This window comes from Bos indicus x Bos taurus, chromosome 2 (genome assembly GCF_003369695.1).
Source record: "Bos indicus x Bos taurus breed Angus x Brahman F1 hybrid chromosome 2, Bos_hybrid_MaternalHap_v2.0, whole genome shotgun sequence".
NCBI classification, from domain to species: Eukaryota; Metazoa; Chordata; class Mammalia; order Artiodactyla; family Bovidae; genus Bos; species Bos indicus x Bos taurus.
This window is the reverse complement of record NC_040077.1, coordinates 125,109,175-125,129,015: the sequence shown is the minus strand read 5'-3', so window position 1 is coordinate 125,129,015 and position 19,841 is coordinate 125,109,175. Positions and strand designations below refer to the sequence as shown.

At 50.6% G+C, this 19,841-nt stretch overlaps 1 protein-coding gene across 1 annotated transcript; it reads left to right on the top strand.

Annotated features, from left to right (window-relative positions):
* Positions 1–4,927: 4,927 nt before the first annotated feature.
* THEMIS2 (thymocyte selection associated family member 2) lies at positions 4,928–19,184 on the top strand. The gene is made up of 6 exons (XM_027519011.1): positions 4,928–5,063; positions 7,525–7,665; positions 10,142–10,552; positions 12,445–13,517; positions 16,723–16,879; positions 17,304–19,184. Exons 1-6 carry the CDS (start codon positions 4,970–4,972, stop codon positions 17,354–17,356), a joined length of 1,929 nt encoding a protein of 642 aa, XP_027374812.1. The 5' UTR covers positions 4,928–4,969; the 3' UTR covers positions 17,357–19,184.
* Positions 19,185–19,841: the final 657 nt, after the last annotated feature.

Below are 19,841 nucleotides of genomic sequence, written 5' to 3'. Positions count from 1 at the left end.
CTCAGTCGTAGTTATAAGGAATTTTGTACCTTTTGCCTGTCTTCATCCAATTTCCCCTTCCCCCACCCCTACTTCTAGTAGCATAAGTCTGATATCTTTTCCTATGAGTTTGTTTGCCTTTTGAGGTTTAATGGACCTATGACACTATGTTAGTTCTTGACACACAGCACAGTGATTCAATATCTCTATACATTTCAAGATGATCCCCACGGTGATTCCAGTTATGATCTGTCACCATACTAAGATATTACATAATTGTTGACTATTCCCCACACTGTATATTTCTTTCTTGTGACTCATTTATTTTGAAAGTGGAAGTTTGTACCAGAGGAGCTTCTTCTTGGAACTTAGGGGTGGACCTGACATCAGCTGGGTCATGGGGCAGGAGGTGGTGTCTGTAAATGTCAATGCAAGGGGAAAAAAAAAAAAAAAAGACAAAAAAACAGGCAATGCAGTAGCAAGGAGACTCTCAGCAACCACAGTGTGGTTTCTAAACACCATTCTCCGATAAAAGGAAATACTGGCTTCTGGGAGAAATGGCTGATTGTATGATGAGGGCAGGGAGAAGACAAGATGACCCGGGAGCATCTGATAGCACCAGGCAGTAAGGACGTGCTTAGAGAAAGGAACAATGGGGCTATGGCAAAGGGTCCCAGGAGCCAGACTGGAGGAGCTCCCAAAGCCGGAAGAATTTGAGCAACTAAATAATGTAGTATTAGATTATAGTCAAAGTATAAAATAAATATACAAGAGTCTATACTGACATAATAATTGAATAAATAAATGGGGGAGGGTCTTCCCTGGCGGTCCAGTGGTTAAGAATTTGCCTGGCAATGCAGATGACACAAGTTTGATCCCTGATCTAGGAAGACTCCACATGCTAGGGAGCACCTACGCCCACGCGCCATAGCCACGGAGCCCGCACTCTAGAGCCCGTGTTCTGTAACGAGAGAAGCCACCGCAGTGAGAAGCCACCGCAGTGAGAAGCCCGCACGCGGCAACAGAGTCGCCACCACCCACTGCAACTAGAGAAAGCCCTGGTGTGGCAGCAAAGACGCAGAGCAACCAAAATAAATGAAATAAAATAAATAATTAAATGAGGGGGAGGGACAATTTTTTAAAATAATAATAACTTCATTTATTTATTTATTTTTGGCTGCCCTGGGTCTCTCTTGCTGAGCCAGGGCTTTCTCTAGTTGCGGTGCACAGGCTTTTCACTGCGGTATCTTCTCTTGTTGCAGAGCAGGGGCTCTAGAGCTCAGGCTTAGTAGTTGTGGCGCGTAGGCTTAGTTGCTCTGCATCACGTGGAATCTTCCAGGACCAGGGACCAAACCCGTGTCCTCTGCATTGGCACAGGCAGGTCCTTAACCACTGGACCACCAGGGAAGCCCAAGACAAATCTTTCTTATAGAAGAATTCCAAATAATTTATGTGGATGCTGCACCTCAGCGGTTAAGGTTAGCATCACAGTGAGAAGTCATGTGGATATGTCATGTACGCCCCAGAGGATGTGATGAGAAGGGCACCTCACCTGGGAAGTAAACTCCCCTAAAATTCATAACCCCAGTCTAGCCATAGGAAGACATCAGAAAACAGCAACAACAATAACAACAAATTGAGGGACAATATCTGACGAGTACTCTTCAAGACAATCAAGGTTATAAAAACAGGGTCAGAGAAATGCTGAGAAAGTGTCACAGACAGGAATCGTTATGACTAAATGCAACAGGGAATCTTTGTTGGGATCCTGGACCAGAAAAAGGACATCAGTGAGAAAATAGATAAAATTCAAATAAAGTCTGTAGTTCAGTTTACAGCAATGCAGCAATGTTGGTTTCTGAGTTTTGACAAATGCACCCTGGTAACGTGAGATGCTACCAACAGGGGAATTTGAAATTAGCTGAGGGATATATGGGAAATCTCTACTATTTTTGCAACTTTATAGTAAATCAAAAATTAAAAACAAATAAACAAACCACCACACACACTCCCAAGCAGCATAAAGAGTAGACAGAACACTGCAAAATGTTAGTTATATTTGGGTGGTGAGAAAAGAATGTCCTCTTTTTATTTGTCAAATATCTTTTTATTTTTATTTTAAACTTTGGTTATGATTTCGATTAGAAGTCTTCTGTTACTCTCATAGTGACAAAAACCAAAACAAAGCGTTTTGCACAGTATCTATATTATCTCACTTAATTCTCACAACCAGCTCAGAAAAGATTCTTTCTTCCATTTTACATGTAAGGAAATGAAAACTCAAAATCAAAGTGATTTGCCTAAAATGATACAATAAGCAAGAGAAGGAGCTTGGATTTGAAGCTTAGTTGGTCTAACTGCTGAGGGACAGGGAGATGGAAAATCCTTATCCATCTCTCTGCGGTCTCCAGAAATAGTTGGTCTCTGTCCTAAGCAGATTTCTCTTTAGCCCAAGGAAGAATTTTTCAGGAGAATTGTCCAGCGGGAAGGAGCATCCTGGAAAGTTAATGAGTTCCCTGTGGGTCAAGGACCGTGAAGTGTCCCTGAGAGGGATTCAGGAGACCTGATGCTTTATCTTCCTCCTCAAAGCCAAAGGGCAGGGCTGTGTGCCTCCTGTGAGACTCAGAACTGGACTAGGAGTTCTAATTGACCAGGGCAGGGGATGTGGGGGGCGGTGTGTGGTAGAATAACGAGGGTGGGGCGGGGGGGGGAGTAGTGGATTTCTCCTTCATCTTTATCCTCCTCCCCCGCTCCACGATGGAGTACATCACTGAAGCCTAGGAACGTGGGGACCAGCTTTTATTTACTCAGAGCCTCCTGAGACGGAGGTTCATGACATACAGGAGGCAGTGATCAAGACCATCCCCAAGGAAAAGAAATGCAAAAAGGCAAAAAGGTTGTCTGACAAGGCCTTACAAATAGCTGAGAAAAGAAGAGAAGCTAAAGGCAAAGGAGAAAAGGAAAGATATACCCACTTGAATGTAGAGTTTCAAAGAATGGCAAGGAGAGATAAGAAAGCCTTCCTCAGTGATCAATGCAAAGAAATAGAGGAAAATAATAGGATGGGAAAAACTAGAGATCTCTTCAAGAAAATTAGAGATACCAAGGGCATATTTCATGCAAAGATGGGCTCAATAAAGGACAGAAATTGTATGGACCTAACAGAAGCAGAAGATATTAAGAAGTGGCAAGAATACACAGAAGAACTATACAAAAAATATCTTCATGACCCAGATAACCATGATGGTGTGATCACTCACCTAGAGCCAGAGATCCTGGAATGTGAAGTCAAGTGGGCTTTAGGAAGCGTTTCTACGAACAAAGCTAGTGGAGGTGATGGAATTTCAGTTGAGCTATTTCAAATCTTGGAAGATGATGCTGTGAAAGTGCTGCACTCAATATGCTAGCAAATCTGGAAAACTCAGCAGTGGCCACAGGACTGGAAAAGGTCAGTTTCCATTCCAGTCCCAAAGAAAGGCAATGCTAAAGAATGTTCAAACTACTGCACAATTGCACTCATCTCACACACTAGCAAAGTAATGCTCAAAATTCTCCAAGCCAGGCTTCAACAAAGCATGAACCGTGAACTTCCAGATATTCAAGCTGGATTTAGAAAAGGCAGAGCAACCAGAGATCAAATTGCCAACATCCGCTGGATCATGGAAAAAGCAAGAGAGTTCCAGAAAAACATCTACTTCTGCTTTATTGACTATGCCAAAGCCTTTGTGTGGAGCACAACAAACTGTGGAAAATTCTGAAAGAGATGGGAATACCAGACCACCTGACCTGCCTCTTGAGAAATCTGTATGCAGGTCAGGAAGCAACAGTTAGAACTGGACGTGGAACAACAGACTGGCTCCAAATAGGAAAAGGAGTACGTCAAAGCTGTATATTGTCACCCTACTTATTTAACTTATATGCAGGGTACATCATGAGAATTGCTGGGCTGGATGAAGCACAAGCTGGAATCAAGATTGCTGGAAGAAATATCAATAACCTTGGATATGCAGATGACCACCCTTATGGCAGAAAGTGATGAGCCTCTTGATGAAAGTGGAAGAGGGGAGTGAAAAAGTTGGCTTAAAACTCAACATTCAGAAAACTAAGATTATGGCATCCAGCCCCATCACTTAATGGCAAATAGATGGGGAAACAATGGATATGTAAGAGACTTTATTTTTGGGGCTCCAAAATCACTGCAGATGGTGACTGAAGCCATGAAATTAAAAGACGTTCCTTGGAAGAAAAGCTATGACTAACCTAGACAGCACATTAAAAAGCAGAAACATTACTTTACCGACAAGAGCCCCTCTAGTCAAAGCTATCGTATTTCCAGTGGTCATGTATGGATGTGACGATTGGAATATAAAGAAAGCTGAGTACAGAAGAATTGATGCTTTTGAACTGTGGTGTTGGAGAAGACTCTTGAGAGTCCCTTGGACTGAAAGGAGATCTAACCAGTCCATCCTAAAGGAAATCAGTCCTGAATGTTCATTGGAAGGACTGATGTTGAAGCTGAAACTCCAATACTTTGGCCACCTGATGCGAAGAACTGACTCATTTGCAAAGACACTGATGCTGGGAAAGATTGAAGGTGGGAGGAGAAGGGGACGACAGAGGATGAGATGGTTGGATGGCATCACGGACGCGATGGACATGAGTTTGAGTAAGCTCCGGGAGTTGGTAATGGACAGGGAAGCCTGGCGTGCTGCAGTCCATGGGGTCGCAAAGAGACACGTCTGAGCGACTGAACTGAAACTGAACTCCCCGGTGTCAGGTCCTGGTCTTGACCTTCTACAATAGCGCCACGAGTGTGCGAGGTGGGTACTGCAACCCCCGTGTAGAGACCCGGGAACTAGGGCCGGCAGGGGAGGGTGGGCGTCCTGGAACGCCCCTGGGCGGGGCCTCCGGCCCACCCCGCCCCGCTGGGCCGGGCCGGGCTGGACCGCGCGGAGGCAGCTCAGTCCGCGTCCCGCTAGCCGCACGGGCCATGGAGCCGGTGTCGCTGCAAGACTTCGTGTGCGCCCTGGACCCCGCCTCCCTCCCGCGTGTGCTGCGGGTTTGCTCGGGGGTCTACTTCCAGGGTGAGTGAAGGGCCGAGACCCCTCCGACCTCACGGCCCCGCCGCGGACCGGCTTCTCCCGACCGGGACGTTGGAAACCTGGGGCCTGCGCCCCAACTTCTCCGGGCCACGGCTTTTGCCTCCGTGGAATTGGGGGTGGGGGGTCGCTGATTGCCTCCCAGGGTGGCAACGAGAAGTCACTGAGCTCAGATACTCAGGTGAGTGGAACCGAGCCAAGCGGGATGGAACCGTCGGGCGCATTGCAGGAGGTCCGACCATGCGGGGTCTCGGCACTCAGGCGCTCGCGACGCGGAGCTGTTGCTTGATGATTCTGAAACGCCGGGTCAGCCCTCCCCTCCGTGTACCCTCCGTTGCCCCACCTTGACACCTGTCTACGTGTCCTATTCCGTCCCTCTAGTCCCGCCTTTGCCCCTCTGCTCGGCATTGGGCAGTACTTGATTCGACAAGCTCTTCGGTTCGCAGCTGAAATGACTCCTCCTCCGGGCAGCCCTCCTGGCTCCTTGCACGCCCGCACATTTGCCTACCTGGCCGCAGCCCGCCTGGTTCACAGGGGTGGCACACAGCTGGGGCTTCCTCAGTAGTCATTGCCTGAAAGATCTAGAGGGGAAGAATTGACAGGCCGTGAAGGTGAAAAGAAGGTGGCAGCTCTGAGCGGGGGCGGGCGGGAGGGACTGTGGGCGGCTGCGTGGGGAAGGAGGAGGCAGCGGAGAGAGGGAAGCGAGAGTCTGGGTGGGGTGGGGGAGGCTCCTTCCTTAGAGAGCAAACTCCGCCCGAGTGCCCTGACCCATCCTGTTCCTTCAACCTGCTCCTGGTCCGCACAGGAAAGCGTTCTGAGGCTCCAAGTGGGGTCACAGATCAAGGGTGAGACACCTGGAGGGCCCCCGGGGCAGGACCCGCCGCCAGGCCCGCTTGGGAATCTGAGGGATCTGGGTTCAAATCTCACTCTTCCTGTCTCTGGGGGCTTCCTGCAGGCATCTGTGCTGTTTGCTCTCCTCTGGACCCCCCCCTCACACACTGTGTCACAATGTTTGCGCTTCCTCATTCTGCTTCCCCAGCCCCACCCTGGGAGGCGGGAAGTGGAGGAAGTAAGAAAAGAACCCGATGGGGTGACAGCGTGGGGGTGGGGGTGAGCTGGAGAAGGGCCAGTGATGATCCTGGTGGGACAGGTGGCTCTGATCCCTGCGTGGTTCGGAGCCCCAGGTTGGAGGCAGACATCTGGGCCTGAGTCCTGGTAATGCCTTTGATTACCTGATCATCTTGGCTGCCCATTCATCCTTGCCTAGTCTTGGCAAGACCTTATATAGGAAGAAAGTCCTTCCCTCCAAGGACAGCCATGGGTCTTGAGCACAGTGATACCCCTGCAGTACTGGGCACAGCAGCAGGCATCGAGTCCATCTCCAGCACCAAGGCTGTTCTTACCAGCCCCGAGGGTCTGGAGCCTGAACTGTGTGTTGGAGCCTGAGTGTATTTTCCTGGGGGTAAGGGATGGGGTTTTCATTGATTTTTCGGGCCCTTCTGGGGCTACCTTCGGTGTGAGGTAGAGTCAGGTGGCCTCGAGGTTTGCCCACCTGCAGTGTCTGTCCTTCCTTCAGCAGGATGGCGGGGTGGGGGCCTATGCACTGCCCGAGTGGAAAGATCTTTATCGAGCACCTTCCATGTTCTGGATGCGGCTTTAAGCTCTTGAAACCAGGAAACGTGGGGCTACTGTGCTTGAAAGTGGGGACCCGGAATCCTGCCTACAGGGCCCACCCTCTCAGTGGACTGCCATTCTCTCCTGTGCTTCCTTTAAAAACAAGTCATTTGAAGAAGAAAGTGCCAGGGTGGGTGTTTGGCTGTGTGTGATCTCAGAGCCTCTCTGGGCTTGACTTTGCAGCTGTCTAATAAGGGAATTGGGCTTCTCTAGTGGCTCAGATGGTAAAGAATCCACCTGCAATCCAGGAGACCTGAGTTCGATCCCTGGGTGGGGAAGATCCCCTGGAGGATAGCATGGCAACCCACTCCAGTTTTCTTGCTTGGAGAATCTCATGGACAGAGGAGCCTGGCAAGCTAACAGTCCATAGGGTCCCAAAGGGTTGGACACGACTGAAGCGACTTAGTACGAAATAAGGGAATTGGGATTTACTGGGTGGTTTATACATTCATGACTTACACACCCTGTTCGAGGCTGGGCCTGTGCTAGGTGAGCTGGATCAGTCCTGCTGTATGAGTTAAGTTCCAGAGGCTGGGGGTTGTGACCACAGAGGGGTACAGTCAGTGCTAAATGCAGGCAAAGTGGCATCGATGCTGCCTGAGGAGAGCTGAGCCTGTGGATGCTGGGCAGGGAAGACAGGGAAGGGCATTCCAGGTGGCGGGAACAATGAGGGCCAAGGTGTGGTGAGTGACGTCTTGGGGGAACAGAGCCCTGGCCCCCAGTGACTAGCATTTGCTGAATGGGCGAAACTGAGCTTGCTGTGTCTCCACAGGCTCCATCTACGAGATCTCTGGGAACGAGTGCTGCCTCTCCACAGGAGACTTGATCAAGGTCACCCATGTTCGCCTCCAAAAGGTGGTCTGTGAGAACCCAGGGACAGGCCAGACCACCGAGCTCGCTCCCAATTTCCAGGGTAAGGCGGGCACCTCTGCCTCCCTGAGTGCCCCGGAACCCTCCAGGCACACTCTTGGACCCACTGGACTCCCCACACAAACCCCCAGCCCTCTGGGTTGGCCCCCACGGCCCTCACATCCACCGCCACCCAGCCCCGAAGCACAGATGACCCCTGAGCGCTCTGACAGTGCCCGCAGCCGGCGTGGCTGTGTGCTCTCCTTGTCCATCTCTGATGACGTCTGCCTCTTGGCGGGGACTTTTCCTGTTTTGTGTCTTTGACCACGTGCCTGTTTTTGTCTTCATTCCCACATCCACTCACCAAACATGTATTGACCCTTGCTGCTCACCAGGCCTTGTGCTAGGGGCTGGGGGGTGTGTGCTCAGGATGAATCAGATACAGCCTCCTCCAGTGGGGAGCTTCCAGGATGGCAGGGAGGAGGACAGCAGAGGTAGGCACCCGTTTAGAGAGGGCTCTGGGCATGAGGGGCCTGCCTCAGAGGTCTGTGCGGGCTTCCTGGGGGAGGTGGCACCTGAGCTGGACCAAGGATCCCAGCTAGAGGGAGTGGCACGTTCACATAGCATAGTCACTGCAGGAGGCGTGCGGCGTGGTGGACCACAGGCCCAGACGCTAAACCCAGCAGCCTGGGTGGGAATCCCCAGGTGTGCCGGCTACTAGCTGTGGCTGTGGTGAGTTCCCACGGTCTCTCTGCCTCTGCTCCGTCTTCTGTCATGAGGGAGTCAGGCTTGAGGGCATCACCTACTCAAAGGACATGAGTTTGAGCAAACTCCGGGAGATAGTGAAAGACAGGGAAGCCTGGCATGCTGCAGTCCATGGGGTCTCAAAGAGTCGGACACGACTGAGCGGCTGAGCAACAAGGTTGATGTGAGCATTAAATGAGTTGCCACATACGATGTGCTTAGAACAGGACTGGGCTCAGAGCAGGCGCCCTCTGAGGGCTTGTTCTCAGTATGCTTTCTTGATTTTAATCCCTGAAGTACAGTTTTGTGAGTGAATGTTTTTGTTTCTTAGGAGATGCACCAAATATTAGGAGTAATATTTAGATATAATGGGGCATCAGGTCTATAAGGGGCCTGGTGAGGGCTTGGGTTCCAGGTGAGGAGCAAGAGGTGGGGAGGTGAGTGGAAGCCAGACCACTGGGGGAGGCTTTTGTGCGGCACTGATCCATTTCAGTCTTTATTTTGAAGGCATTAAGTAGCCAAAGAGGGTTTTAAAAAGGGAAGTGATAGGTTTTATTTTCTATTTTGAGGATTTTTTAAAAACTTGAAATAATTTCAGACTTACAGAAGACTTTCTAGAATTCTTATATACTGTTTATCCAGATTCACCAATTATTAAGCATTTTGTTACGTTTGTTTTCTCTCTCTGTATATTATATATACATATACATACATATGAACATATATTACTATTATATATGTGTATATATATAATCTTTTTATATATCTATGTGTGTGTGTATGTATATATATATGTATCTTTTTCCGAACCATTTGAGAGTAAGTTACAGACATGATGCCCCATTACATCTAAATATTACTCCTAATTCAGTGTATCTCCTAGAAAACAAAGGCGTTCACTCACAAAGCTGTAGTTGAGTGATTAAATTCAGAAAATCCAGTATTGATACAATACTACTGTCTAGCCCACAGTCTGTATTCAAATTTCACCAGCTGCCCTATAATATATCCTTGATAGCCTGGTGTTTGCCTTGATTCAGAATCCAGCCTCAGATCACACATGACATTCAGTTTAGCCTCCTTTAGTCTCCTTTAGGCTGAAATAGTTCCTCCGCCTGCCTTTGCCTTGATATCAACGTTTTTTGAACAGTCCAGATCAGTACTTTTGCAGAATGTCCTTCAGACCGAGTTTGTGTGGTGTTTCCTCGAATAGATTTGAGTGGAGGGTTTCGGCAGGAAAATGTAGAAGTGGTATTACCTCCAGACATGAGATATCTTAGGCCAGTCTGGTAGCAGAAGAATGGACAGGGCGGCAGGAGGAAGGGGAAAGAGCTGGTCAGAGGTCACTGGCCAGTAGCTCTTGGGTTTCTAGTTTGGGAGGGACAATGGCGCTCGCCCACCCAGGACAGGGTGATGGGAGCTGGTGTGTGGAAACAGAGCAGTGCTGAGGTGTCTGGGGGCAAAGATGGAAAACTTTAGAGGCAGGACGGGCTGGGAGGCGGGAAAATGTGGCAGTCAGTGTGTCTGTCCTGTTCCGTCTCTGGTGACAGTCCCTCTGTGTCTGTGTTGGAAGGAACCGTCCCCAGCCCTGCCCCTCGCTGTCCGTTCGCACACGGTCACTTGCTGCCTCTAGTCCCTCAGCCCTGCAGCCCAGATATGCCAGCACTGGCCCACCTTTGACCCCTGTCCTTGGGATTCTGCCTGGTTCTCTGCAGCCAGACCTGGGTGTGGGGTTCACGGCCCTAGGCTGAGCAAAAGCCTGCCCCACCCTGACACCCCCTGCTGTGCCCCCACAGGCCTCTTCAGCCCCCTCACCGGCCCCCAGAGCTATGGAACCCTGGAGGAGCTGGTCTATGCTGCAACCCAGAGCTCCAAGTCACTGCCCATCCGCTTCATGTCGACCCACAGAATCGCCACCAAGGCCAGGGTGGTGCCTCAAGAGCAGCCCCTCAAGCTGGAGGCTGTGGAGATGCACCAGGGGGCCTGCTGTGCCCGCTGTGTGCTGGACTCCGGGGCCCAGCAGGGCTTTCTGCACCTGCCCTTGTCCCAGCAGGGGCCCTTCTGGAAACTGGAGCCCGGGCCCCCTCGGACCCTGCTCCAGGTGCTGCAGGACCCCACCGTGAGGGACACCCTTCTCACCTGCTCCGCCTTCCCCTGGCGCTGCCTGACCTTGAAGCCCCAGTATGAGGTCGAAGCCATCATGCACTGTGAGTTCCCTGGGCAGGAGGATGGGGGTGGGAGGCGGGAGGGACAGAGGGGTCCCAGGGGAGTTGCTTTGATGGATAAACCAGGGATTCTGGGTGGTTTACCTGGTATATACAATGTAACGGAGTTAAGATTCCCCAGCAGTGGAAGTTGGGTGCAAAAGGAGATAGGAAAACAGGGTAACTTGAGTGAGATCCCATATAGTTTATAAAATTGGGCAAAAGTTGGGTTGTGCGCTTGTCCACTGCTAGGACAAAGAAACAGTGTTACAAAGTGAAACCTTGAGCCTTTGCTCTGGAGAAATGTATTTTCCTGTTTCTGGGGAGCAGGATTGCTGGTGAAGGGCCTCCTGTTGGGGAAGGCACTGTCTGGCTGAGTCCCCCGGCTGTTTCATAGGTCACTTCTTAGGCGGGCTGGTGGCTGCACACAGAGGGTTGGTGAAGCAGAGGCAGAACCTGCCAGGTCTAGCTGGTCGGCGGCCACACTGGAGCAAAGGTAGAAGAATGGGTGTATCTGTCGAGGTTCCCAGGGCACTCCCACCCCATTCTTCTACCTCCACTCAGGCTTGGCCTCCGATTGGGCAGACCCCTGCCTCATCAACCCTGCTTTGGATGCTACCAGAAGCCTCATTAAGGACTGTCTTAAGAAACAGCCTATGCTTTGTTTACTAGTTTTTTTGTTTTTGTTTTTTAAATAATGAGTTGGCTGCCCTGGAGAATAAGGCAGCTCAGGTAATCTAGAAAACATTCTAAAGAAAAGAAAAAAAAAAAAAAAATATATATATATATAATGAGCCCACATCTGCCCATCTCCCAGCTTCAACCAATTATCAGCTCGTCTGGCACAGAGCAAAAATCCCAACCATGTGACCTGAGGGAAGTCACCACCATTCTTTGGAGTCTCAGTGTTCTCATCTGCAAAATGGGAACATTCCCTGTTCCGATTTCCATGTGGTATGACTCACACAACACAGTGGGTAGGCCAGTTTTCCTCATTCTCTTAGAGTTTATGCACTTGGCACTTTCAGCACCAGGGCAGGATGTTATCCAAAGTCACGCAGTCACTGTTTTTCTTGATTTGACTTTTATTTATTCAAATCCAGAAAGGATTTGGAAAGACAGCTTATATTCAAAATTATATCAAATTTGAATGTATACAATTTGATATATTTAATTATGCACAATTATATTCAAAATTCAATTAAAATTTTAAAAGTAAACTGGATATTCAGTGATATTAAGGAATTACCAAATTATTATTTCAATGTGATCATTGCCTAGTTGTTATTAAAATTTTAATTATCCCTTCTTTTAGCAATACACACTGAAATGGTCACAGATGGCAAGATATGATTATTCTGATTCAAAGTAACCCAGTGGAGGGGGAATGGATAGATGGGGGTATAAATGAAAGAAGATGAGCCACGGGTTTAAATGTTGAACCTGGGTGACAGGTTCATAAGGGTTCACAATACTATTCTACTTTTGTAAACATTTAAAACTTTCTATAATAACTTTTTATTAATTTTTTAAAGAGTTTTTTTTTTAATGTAGACCATTTAAAAAGTCTTTATTGAATTGGTTACAATATTGCTTCTGCTTTATGTTTTGTTTTTTTTGGCCACTAGGCATGCATGTGGGGGTTTTAGTTCCCCGACCAGGGGTCAAACGCACACCCCCCTGTATTGGAAGGCGAAGTCTTAACCACTGGACCGCCAGGGAAGTCCCTATAACAACTTTTTTAAAAGAGGTACAAGGAAAGGAGTGGGCGAGGAAGCTGGCACAATAGGAAAATGCTGGTAGGAAGGAAAAGACAGAGACAGGCAGGAGGTCAGCAGACCCAGACCTCTGAGGGGAGGAGGGCGTGGGCCCGGGCTGACCTCTCCCCTCCACAGTCCGCAGGACCGTCGTCAAGATCCCCTCCACCCTGGAGGTCGACGTGGAGGACGTCACCACCTCCTCGCAGCACATTCACTTCATACAACCGCTGCTGCTGAGCGAGGCCCTGGCCCGGGGAGGCCCCTTTCCCCTGGCCACAGAGATCCTGGAAGTTCCGCAGGGATCCCCCAACTTCCTCAGCCCGTGGCTGAGCTCCTTACAGAAGGGCCAGAGGCTCTGCCTCCATGGCGTGGCTTCACCGCCCTGGCGGTTCCTGGCCTCGACCAGGGGCCGGAAGGTACCCAGACACTTCATGATCTCCGGGGCCTACCGGGGCAAGCTGCGGCGGCGGCCGAGAGAGTTCCCCACGGCCTACGACCTCCTGGGTGCTCTCCAGCCGGGCCAGCCGCTCCGGGTCGTGGCCACAAAGGACTGTGAGGGAGATGAGCTGGAGAACTTGGGGTTTGCATCCCTGGCTGTGGGTGACAGGCTGGAGGTGCGGGGGTCTGGCCAGGCCCTTGGGCAACATGAGAGGGACATAGATGTCTTGGTGTGTCAGCGGCTAGGTGAGCCGACTGGGGAGGAAGAGGCTGGGGAGGATGAAGAAGTGGAGGACCAAGAACAGATTCTGCTGCCCCTCTACTTCTCTGGCGGCTTTGTGGAGGAGCTGAGCGATGCCCGGCGCTATAGCCTGCAGGACCTGACTGCCCAGTTCTCACTGCCCTGTGAGGTCAAGGTGGTAGCCAAGGACCCCAGGCACCCCGCCGACCCTCTGCCCTCCTTCCCGGGCCTGCAGCTGGAAGAGAAGATCCTGGAACCCTTCTTGGTGGTCAGCCTGGACTCCGACCCCGAGATGTGCTTCGAGATCCCTCCCCGGTGGCTGGACCTGACTGTCGTGGAGGTCAAGGAGCTGCCGGGCCAGCCGTCTGGGGCCCTCCCCATGGCCACAGTGGAGGAGCTGACGGAGGCCTTCTACTATCGCCTGCGGAAGCTACCAGCCGTTGAGAGTCAAGCTCCCCCACCCAGGCCTCCAAAGAGTAAGGGCCTCAGTGAGCAGAAGAAGCAGATGAGCAAGGAGAAAGGCATCAAGGTACCAAGAGAACCCCAGGGGGCAGGGAGGGGCCCTCTGTTGGGATCGTTCGAGTCCTGCTGTTCCTTCTTTGGCATGGCACTTCTCTTCCAGTCGTAGGGAACCTAGAGTTTATAAACGTGCACACCGGGTACCCACTATTCCATCCTGACCACCCTAACATCAGTGTGATTATCCGTATTTTACGGTTGAGAAAATGAGGTCTCAGAGACTCTGAGATGTGCCCCAAGTTACACAGTTCAGTGGCCCTGAACTGGAGCATGGCATTGCACCTCCAAATTCACGGGGCTCTTCCTGTCTCTGCTAACCCTGCTGTCACTCCCCAGCTCACGCTGCAGCATTTTTCACCTGAACCGTTAGAGCAGCCTCTTCAACCCCTCCCCACTGATATCGGAACGGCCTCCCACATCTCTCCTGGTCGCTGAGGGGCCTCAGCCCCATCTTCTGAACCCTTCAGTGGCTCCCCGTTGCTGGGGGTGATGGAATCCCTTAACATGGTATCCAGGGTCCTTTAGAGCTGACTTCAGCCTCGCCTTCCCAGGCCTGTTTTCCGTGTCAGCAGCCCACACTCCAACTCCTGACGCTCCCTCAATATGCCAAGATTCCCGCCTCAGCACTTCATGCAAGCCAGTCTTTTTGCCAGGAACGTTCTTCCTCCTTTCAGACTCCTGGGCAAGGCTCCGCTTAGATTTCTTCCAAGGCAGTGATAGTCCTGCATGCTGTATGTAGCCTGGAGGTGGGGGGCTGTGTCGTTTTTTCTCTTTTTGGCTGCGCTGGGTCTTCACTGCTGTGTGCACTCGCTCTAGTTGCAGCGGGCGGGGGCTACTCAAGTTGCGGTGTGTGGGTTTCTCTTGTTGCCGAGCATGGGCTCCAGGCGTGCGGGCTTAGCCATCTCGCAGTTTGTGGAATCTTCCCGGACCAGGGATTGAACCCACGTTCCCTGCATTGGAGGCTGATTCTTAACCACTGGACCACCAGGGACATCCAGTCATGAAGTTTTAATCAGTTGTATTTGGTCTTTGGGGCTAGAACAAGAGTTCTGTGGGGCAGGCTCTGCCGACTCCAAGGCAGGCAGAGAAAGTGAGAAAAACTTTCTCCAGAGAAAAACTCACTGTCAGTGAGTCTGAATGGAATCAGACTGAATCACAAGGGGGAAGGAACCAAAGAGTCAGAAATACTAAGTTCACATCCCAGCTTCCTCACTCTGCGGCAGGGACCCCTGCTCTGGGCACGTTTCCTCACCAGTGAGCCTGAGAGAACGTTGCTAATTCTCAGTGCGGTTTTGTTAGCCTCAGTTGGTAAAGAATCCGCCTGCAATGTAGAAGACCCTGGTGCGATTCCGAGGTTGGGAAGATCCCCTGGAGAAGGGGAAAGGCTACCCACTCCAGTATTCTGGCCTGGAGAATTCCGTGGACTGTATTGTCCATGGGGTCACAGTCGGACACCACTGAGCCACTTCACTTTCACTTGTTGGGCGCTTACTCTGGGGCAGGCACCTTATATGCAGCCCCACCTAGCCCTCACAACCTCCCTCTGAGGTGGGCACTGGCAGTTCTTTTTATGGTTGAGAAAACAAGAGGCACAGAGAGGTAAAGGAGTTTACCTCAGATCACACAGTTAGAGCTTCCCCAATGACTCAGCAGGTAAGGAACCCACCTGCCATGCAGGAGACATAGGAGATTCTGGTTTGGGGAGATTGGGGAGATCCCCTGGAGGAGGGCATGGCAACCCACTCCAGTACTCTTGCCTGAAAAATCCCGTGGACAGAGGAGCCTGGAGGGCTACAGCCAAAAGGGTCATGAAGAGTCAGACATGACTGAGCGACTAAGCGCACACACATGTGCGCACACACACACACACAGCTGCCAAGTGGCAGGCTGGAGGTTGAAATTGGGTCCGACCACATGGCCTGAACACCTACCTGCCATGCTTTGCTGATAAAGGGTGTTGGGGAATGAGTTGTATAAAAAGCACTTTGTAAACTGTTAACAAGCTATTATCTTGGGATGTGGAGAGACTTGTATTTGTACTATGTGGGGAGGTAGTGGGATGGTGGTGGAAGTTGAAAAATGACCCCGAACCATCTCAGCCCCAGAAGGGACTCCAATCTGTGGGGCAGCAGGTAGGGTAGCTGTTTTCTGACAAGAATCAAGAATAGACTAGGAAAAAAAAAAAGAATAGACTAGGACATCTGAAACGCAGGCCTGTGACAGTGTTGGAAAGAATGTGGTACAGATCCGAGACCTCCGCCCCAGCCTTGGTTTCTTTGGGCCTCTTCCCTGCTTGTTGTCCTAGAACCAGCAACTTTCCCTCCCTGGGCACGGGTGTTCTCTGCTGCTCACCAGGGCGCTGTACTGTTTGCCCTTGAAAGCATGGCGGGAAAAGAGGTGGCTTTATTTTTGTTCTTTTTTGGCTGCGCTGGGTCTTCACTGCGGCCGTGGGCTTTCTCTTGTTGCGGTGTGCTTGCTTCTCGCTGCGGTTGCAGTGGCGTCTCGTTGCGGCACGTGGGCTCTAGAGCACAGACTCAGGACATGTGGGATCCTCCCAGGCCAGGGATCGAACCTGCGTCCCCTGCACTAGCAGGCGATTATTAACCACTGGACCACCAGGGATGTCCCGAGCAGCAGCTTTTTAGAGGTCACAGACCTGTTCTGGGCCCCAAGCTTGACCTAGCCAGAAATCCCGCGTGAGGTGTGGCGTGGCACAATTTCACTGAGCCTGGTTCCTTACCTACAAACTGGGGGCTCAAACAGCTCCTCAGAGAGTGAAATGGGCTGACATGCATACAGTGTTTGGCACATGGTGTGTTTGGCACATGGTGTTTGGCACATGGGAGTTCAGTAAAAGTCCTCTTCCTCCTGGGATGCTCCTCAGCCCTGCACTCTTGCTCTGAGGCTTTGTGACTACATTTTGTTCCTTCGGTGACAGATCTGAAGGACGATGACCAAATCCCCGTGGAAAAATGCAGGGACATTTTCCTGTCTGGCCCCCAGTCCCATCATCCCTAATCCTGACCCCCTTTTCCCCTGCCAAAGAACATTTCAAATGCTTGTAGCAAAAACTCCTGGTGTTCTGAGATGTGCTACTCTGAAAGGGAAGTTCAGAGGGGAGCAGAGGAAGTAACAATTGGAGGAAATTGCATTTTGTGGACTCTGCCACCCTATTTCTTGAGACCCTGCTGACTTCTGCTTTTTCTCCCATGTAGTCCTCTGAAGTCTCAGAATTGCAGGAACCACCTCTGCTGCCTAAACTCAGGACAAAGTCCTTGCCGAAGGTCACCCAGGACAGTTCCAATTTATACAGTGAGGTTCCTGGCCGCAAGAAGGGCTGCAGGCCCGCTGTGCCCATCACTGAAGATTCAGGTGAGTTCCCTCAGCCCGTTCATCCAATCCTTGCTTCTCCCCTCCCCCACACCATTCTGCTGCTGCTTTGCCTCTGAGGGCACCAGCCATACCCTCAGCAGGGCCCTGCCTGTGGGCAGACCCTTCTGCAGTCCTAGTTGGATGCACAGGCTTATATGGGGTGAGCTTAGGCTGAAGGATCCTTACTGTCCTTCACCTAGGGGCTCCAGGGCCCTGGCAGGCAAAATGACTTCATCCAACTACCCTCCCCAACGCACACAGGAAGGTTGGCAAAGTGTGCAGACACAACCAATTGTGGCTTCTGGGCTAGCAAGGACCTTAGAGCATCCAGACCAAACCCTCCCCTGTCCAGGGGGTGGAAGTGCCCTAAAGATGGGAAGCAACCTAAGGCCGAAGATCCTTACTGACCTGGATTCTTTTGCAGATGATGAACATGATTACGAAGAAATAGCTGAGCAGTTTTCGAAAACCCTCTAGGCGCTGGAAGAACCTTACATCCTAACTGTTGCTTCTCAGGGAATCGGAGATACCAGCTAACAGTTACAGGCTTTTAGAGGACCTTGGACAAGACCTCTCAGAAATCAGACTGTGGACGAGGAATGGCCGTCTGAGGCCTGACTGGAAACCTGCACCAGCTCCCCTCAGTTCCAGGTTCCTACCACCCGGAGCTGGCTTCTCTGGGCCCAGCATCTTGCATTCGGCTCTCTCAGCCTCAGAGCTTTGGTATCAAGTAGCCGACTGGGTTCTACTCAATCCTGTATCTGTAATACCAGCTGCCCCACTGGTTAGTGCAGGAAGGAATCCAAGAGACTGCCCACCTGGATGTGGCAGCACAGTGCCTCCTGCCTCTGGGGACTCAATCCTGATCACACGCTGCAGTGGGAGTTTCTTTAAGACCCATACCACCCCTGCTCCACTCTCGTCTCCCCCTCCCCATCCCCAGCTCTGAGCCTCTGAGGGACCAGGACTGTCTTCCTCATCTCTGCAGCACCCAGCACATGAACAGCTAGAGGTGACTATCCAATATTATTTTATAAAACCAGAGAATAAAAATTACATCTGAGCTTCTAGAAGAATGATAATCATGATCACTTACTAAGTTGCATCTGTGTGCCAGACTTTTTACAAGCCCTACCTAAATTCTCAACTCTCTGAGGCAGACAATGGCAGGATTGTCAGCAGAGGACAGGATAGACAAATAGATGGTAGAAGTCTCCAGCTGAGGTGGGAGCTGAATAGAGGGTCCAGTTTCCACTCCTTGATTCTAGGCATTACACCTGAGTGTCCTTCCTTTGCCTGCTACCATCCCTCCGGCTCTCTGGACCCATGCCACACCCCAGCACGGAGCTCTTCAGGTGACCACTGCACGGTGACTATTGCTGCTGGGCCAGTCTCCAGTACCTAGCATTCATCCTTGTCTTCACACCAGTTCCCATGCCCTCCTTCGCAGACACAGTCTGTACTACACAGCGGACCCTGAGGAGAGAGCATTCTGGGAAAAGCAGTAAGCAAAAAAAAGTTCCTCCTGGGTACAGAACCCCTAGGGGTCAAGAGCACATGCAAAATGGCAACAGTTTTCACTTTCATGTCTGCACTGGATTTTGGCACCAAACTGAGTAAGGTCACAAAAGGGAGGCACAGGAGAGGACCACCAGTTTCCACAAAAGGGGATTTCTGAGTGGCCAAATGCTACTATGAGGAGAAAGGCAGTGATTTCCCAGCAGGGAAAGCTGGGCTTACAAGGAAAACATGCTTGAAAACCACATTGTGAATGTCTTACCAGAGCAACGGGGTCAGGCAGGGAACGGAGCAAAGGCAGACACCACCCTCAGGGTGCCTGTGTCGTCTTCCCTCCATGATAAACCACGGGGTGGGAGGAGGGTATTATAGTGAGGTTAGAGTCCCCCCACCCCCTGGCAGTGATCTCCAAAGTGAGTGCGCATGATGACTGACTGGGAAACAAAAGAATTACAGCTGACCCTGGAGCAACAAGGGGGTTAGCGTGCTGACCCCCACAGTCAAAAAATCCTCAGATCACTTTACAGTTGGCCCTCTGTATACGCAGATGCAACCGCAACCAACTGTGGATTGTGTAGTATGTACTTATTGAAAAAAATCTGAGTATAAGTGGACCTGCACAGTTCAAACCGTGATGTTCTGTAATAGTATCCCTTTATATTTATTTTTAATATCTTTTCATTTTTAATTTTTGAATGTTTTGTAATATATGTAACAAACTAACATAGTAACATATAAATAACTGTTAAATAAAGGAATGTAACTTGGAGGTGCATGCTCAAAAATGTATCAAGAGTTTTTAATTTCTCTCAACATTTCCCACCTGTACATCTAGTAAGACCTTCCTGAGAGGAGGCTGTACTCATGGCTTGGCCGTGACACGGGATTTCTGAGCGCTTGGGTCACTGTGCTGTTCTGCTGTCTCAACAGTGTGCCAAGGGAACACTGCATTCCCGACGTCCCAGGTAACCACAAACATCTAAGTGTGCGTGCCCCCAGCCTGAGCAGGCAGAAGCTCTAGAGGCTGGGGTTTCATTCTGCTGAGGAGTGGCCCGCCTCTGCTCAGCCCCAAGGGCCTCTGTGGTGCTCGGGAACTACAGAACTCCTGTAAGATCATGTCAATGCCGAGACGGCAGGGAACTCTATCACTGGGCAGCTACTCTGTGTTACTGGGAATGTGGAGTCGGCAACACCTGGGACGCCAGTCTCTTGCTTTATACTCCTGGAAGTTGGCAAATGAGCCGACACAGTAGGTACTGAATAAACACTAGCTGGGTTAATGAGCAAGCAGTTTTTGATTGCTAAATCAAATTCAAAATGAAAAGAAGAAAAACCCAAACCACTGCTCTTGTCCCCTTGCCCATTTGAGGGCATCAGCATGGTAACTAGAAAGAGAAGTCCACCACCCATGGAAGTATTCTATCATGCATTCCATATTCAAATG

Excerpts from the sequence above, each read along its gene's own strand:
- THEMIS2 (XM_027519011.1), top strand. The coding sequence starts at position 4,970 with ATGGAGCCGGTGTCGCTGCAAGACTTCGTGTGCGCCCTGGACCCCGCC. Across the intron at positions 10,553-12,444 it reads GGTCGAAGCCATCATGCACT|TCCGCAGGACCGTCGTCAAG; the intron begins GTGAGTTCCCTG and ends TCCCCTCCACAG. Across the intron at positions 13,518-16,722 it reads GCAAGGAGAAAGGCATCAAG|TCCTCTGAAGTCTCAGAATT; the intron begins GTACCAAGAGAA and ends TCTCCCATGTAG.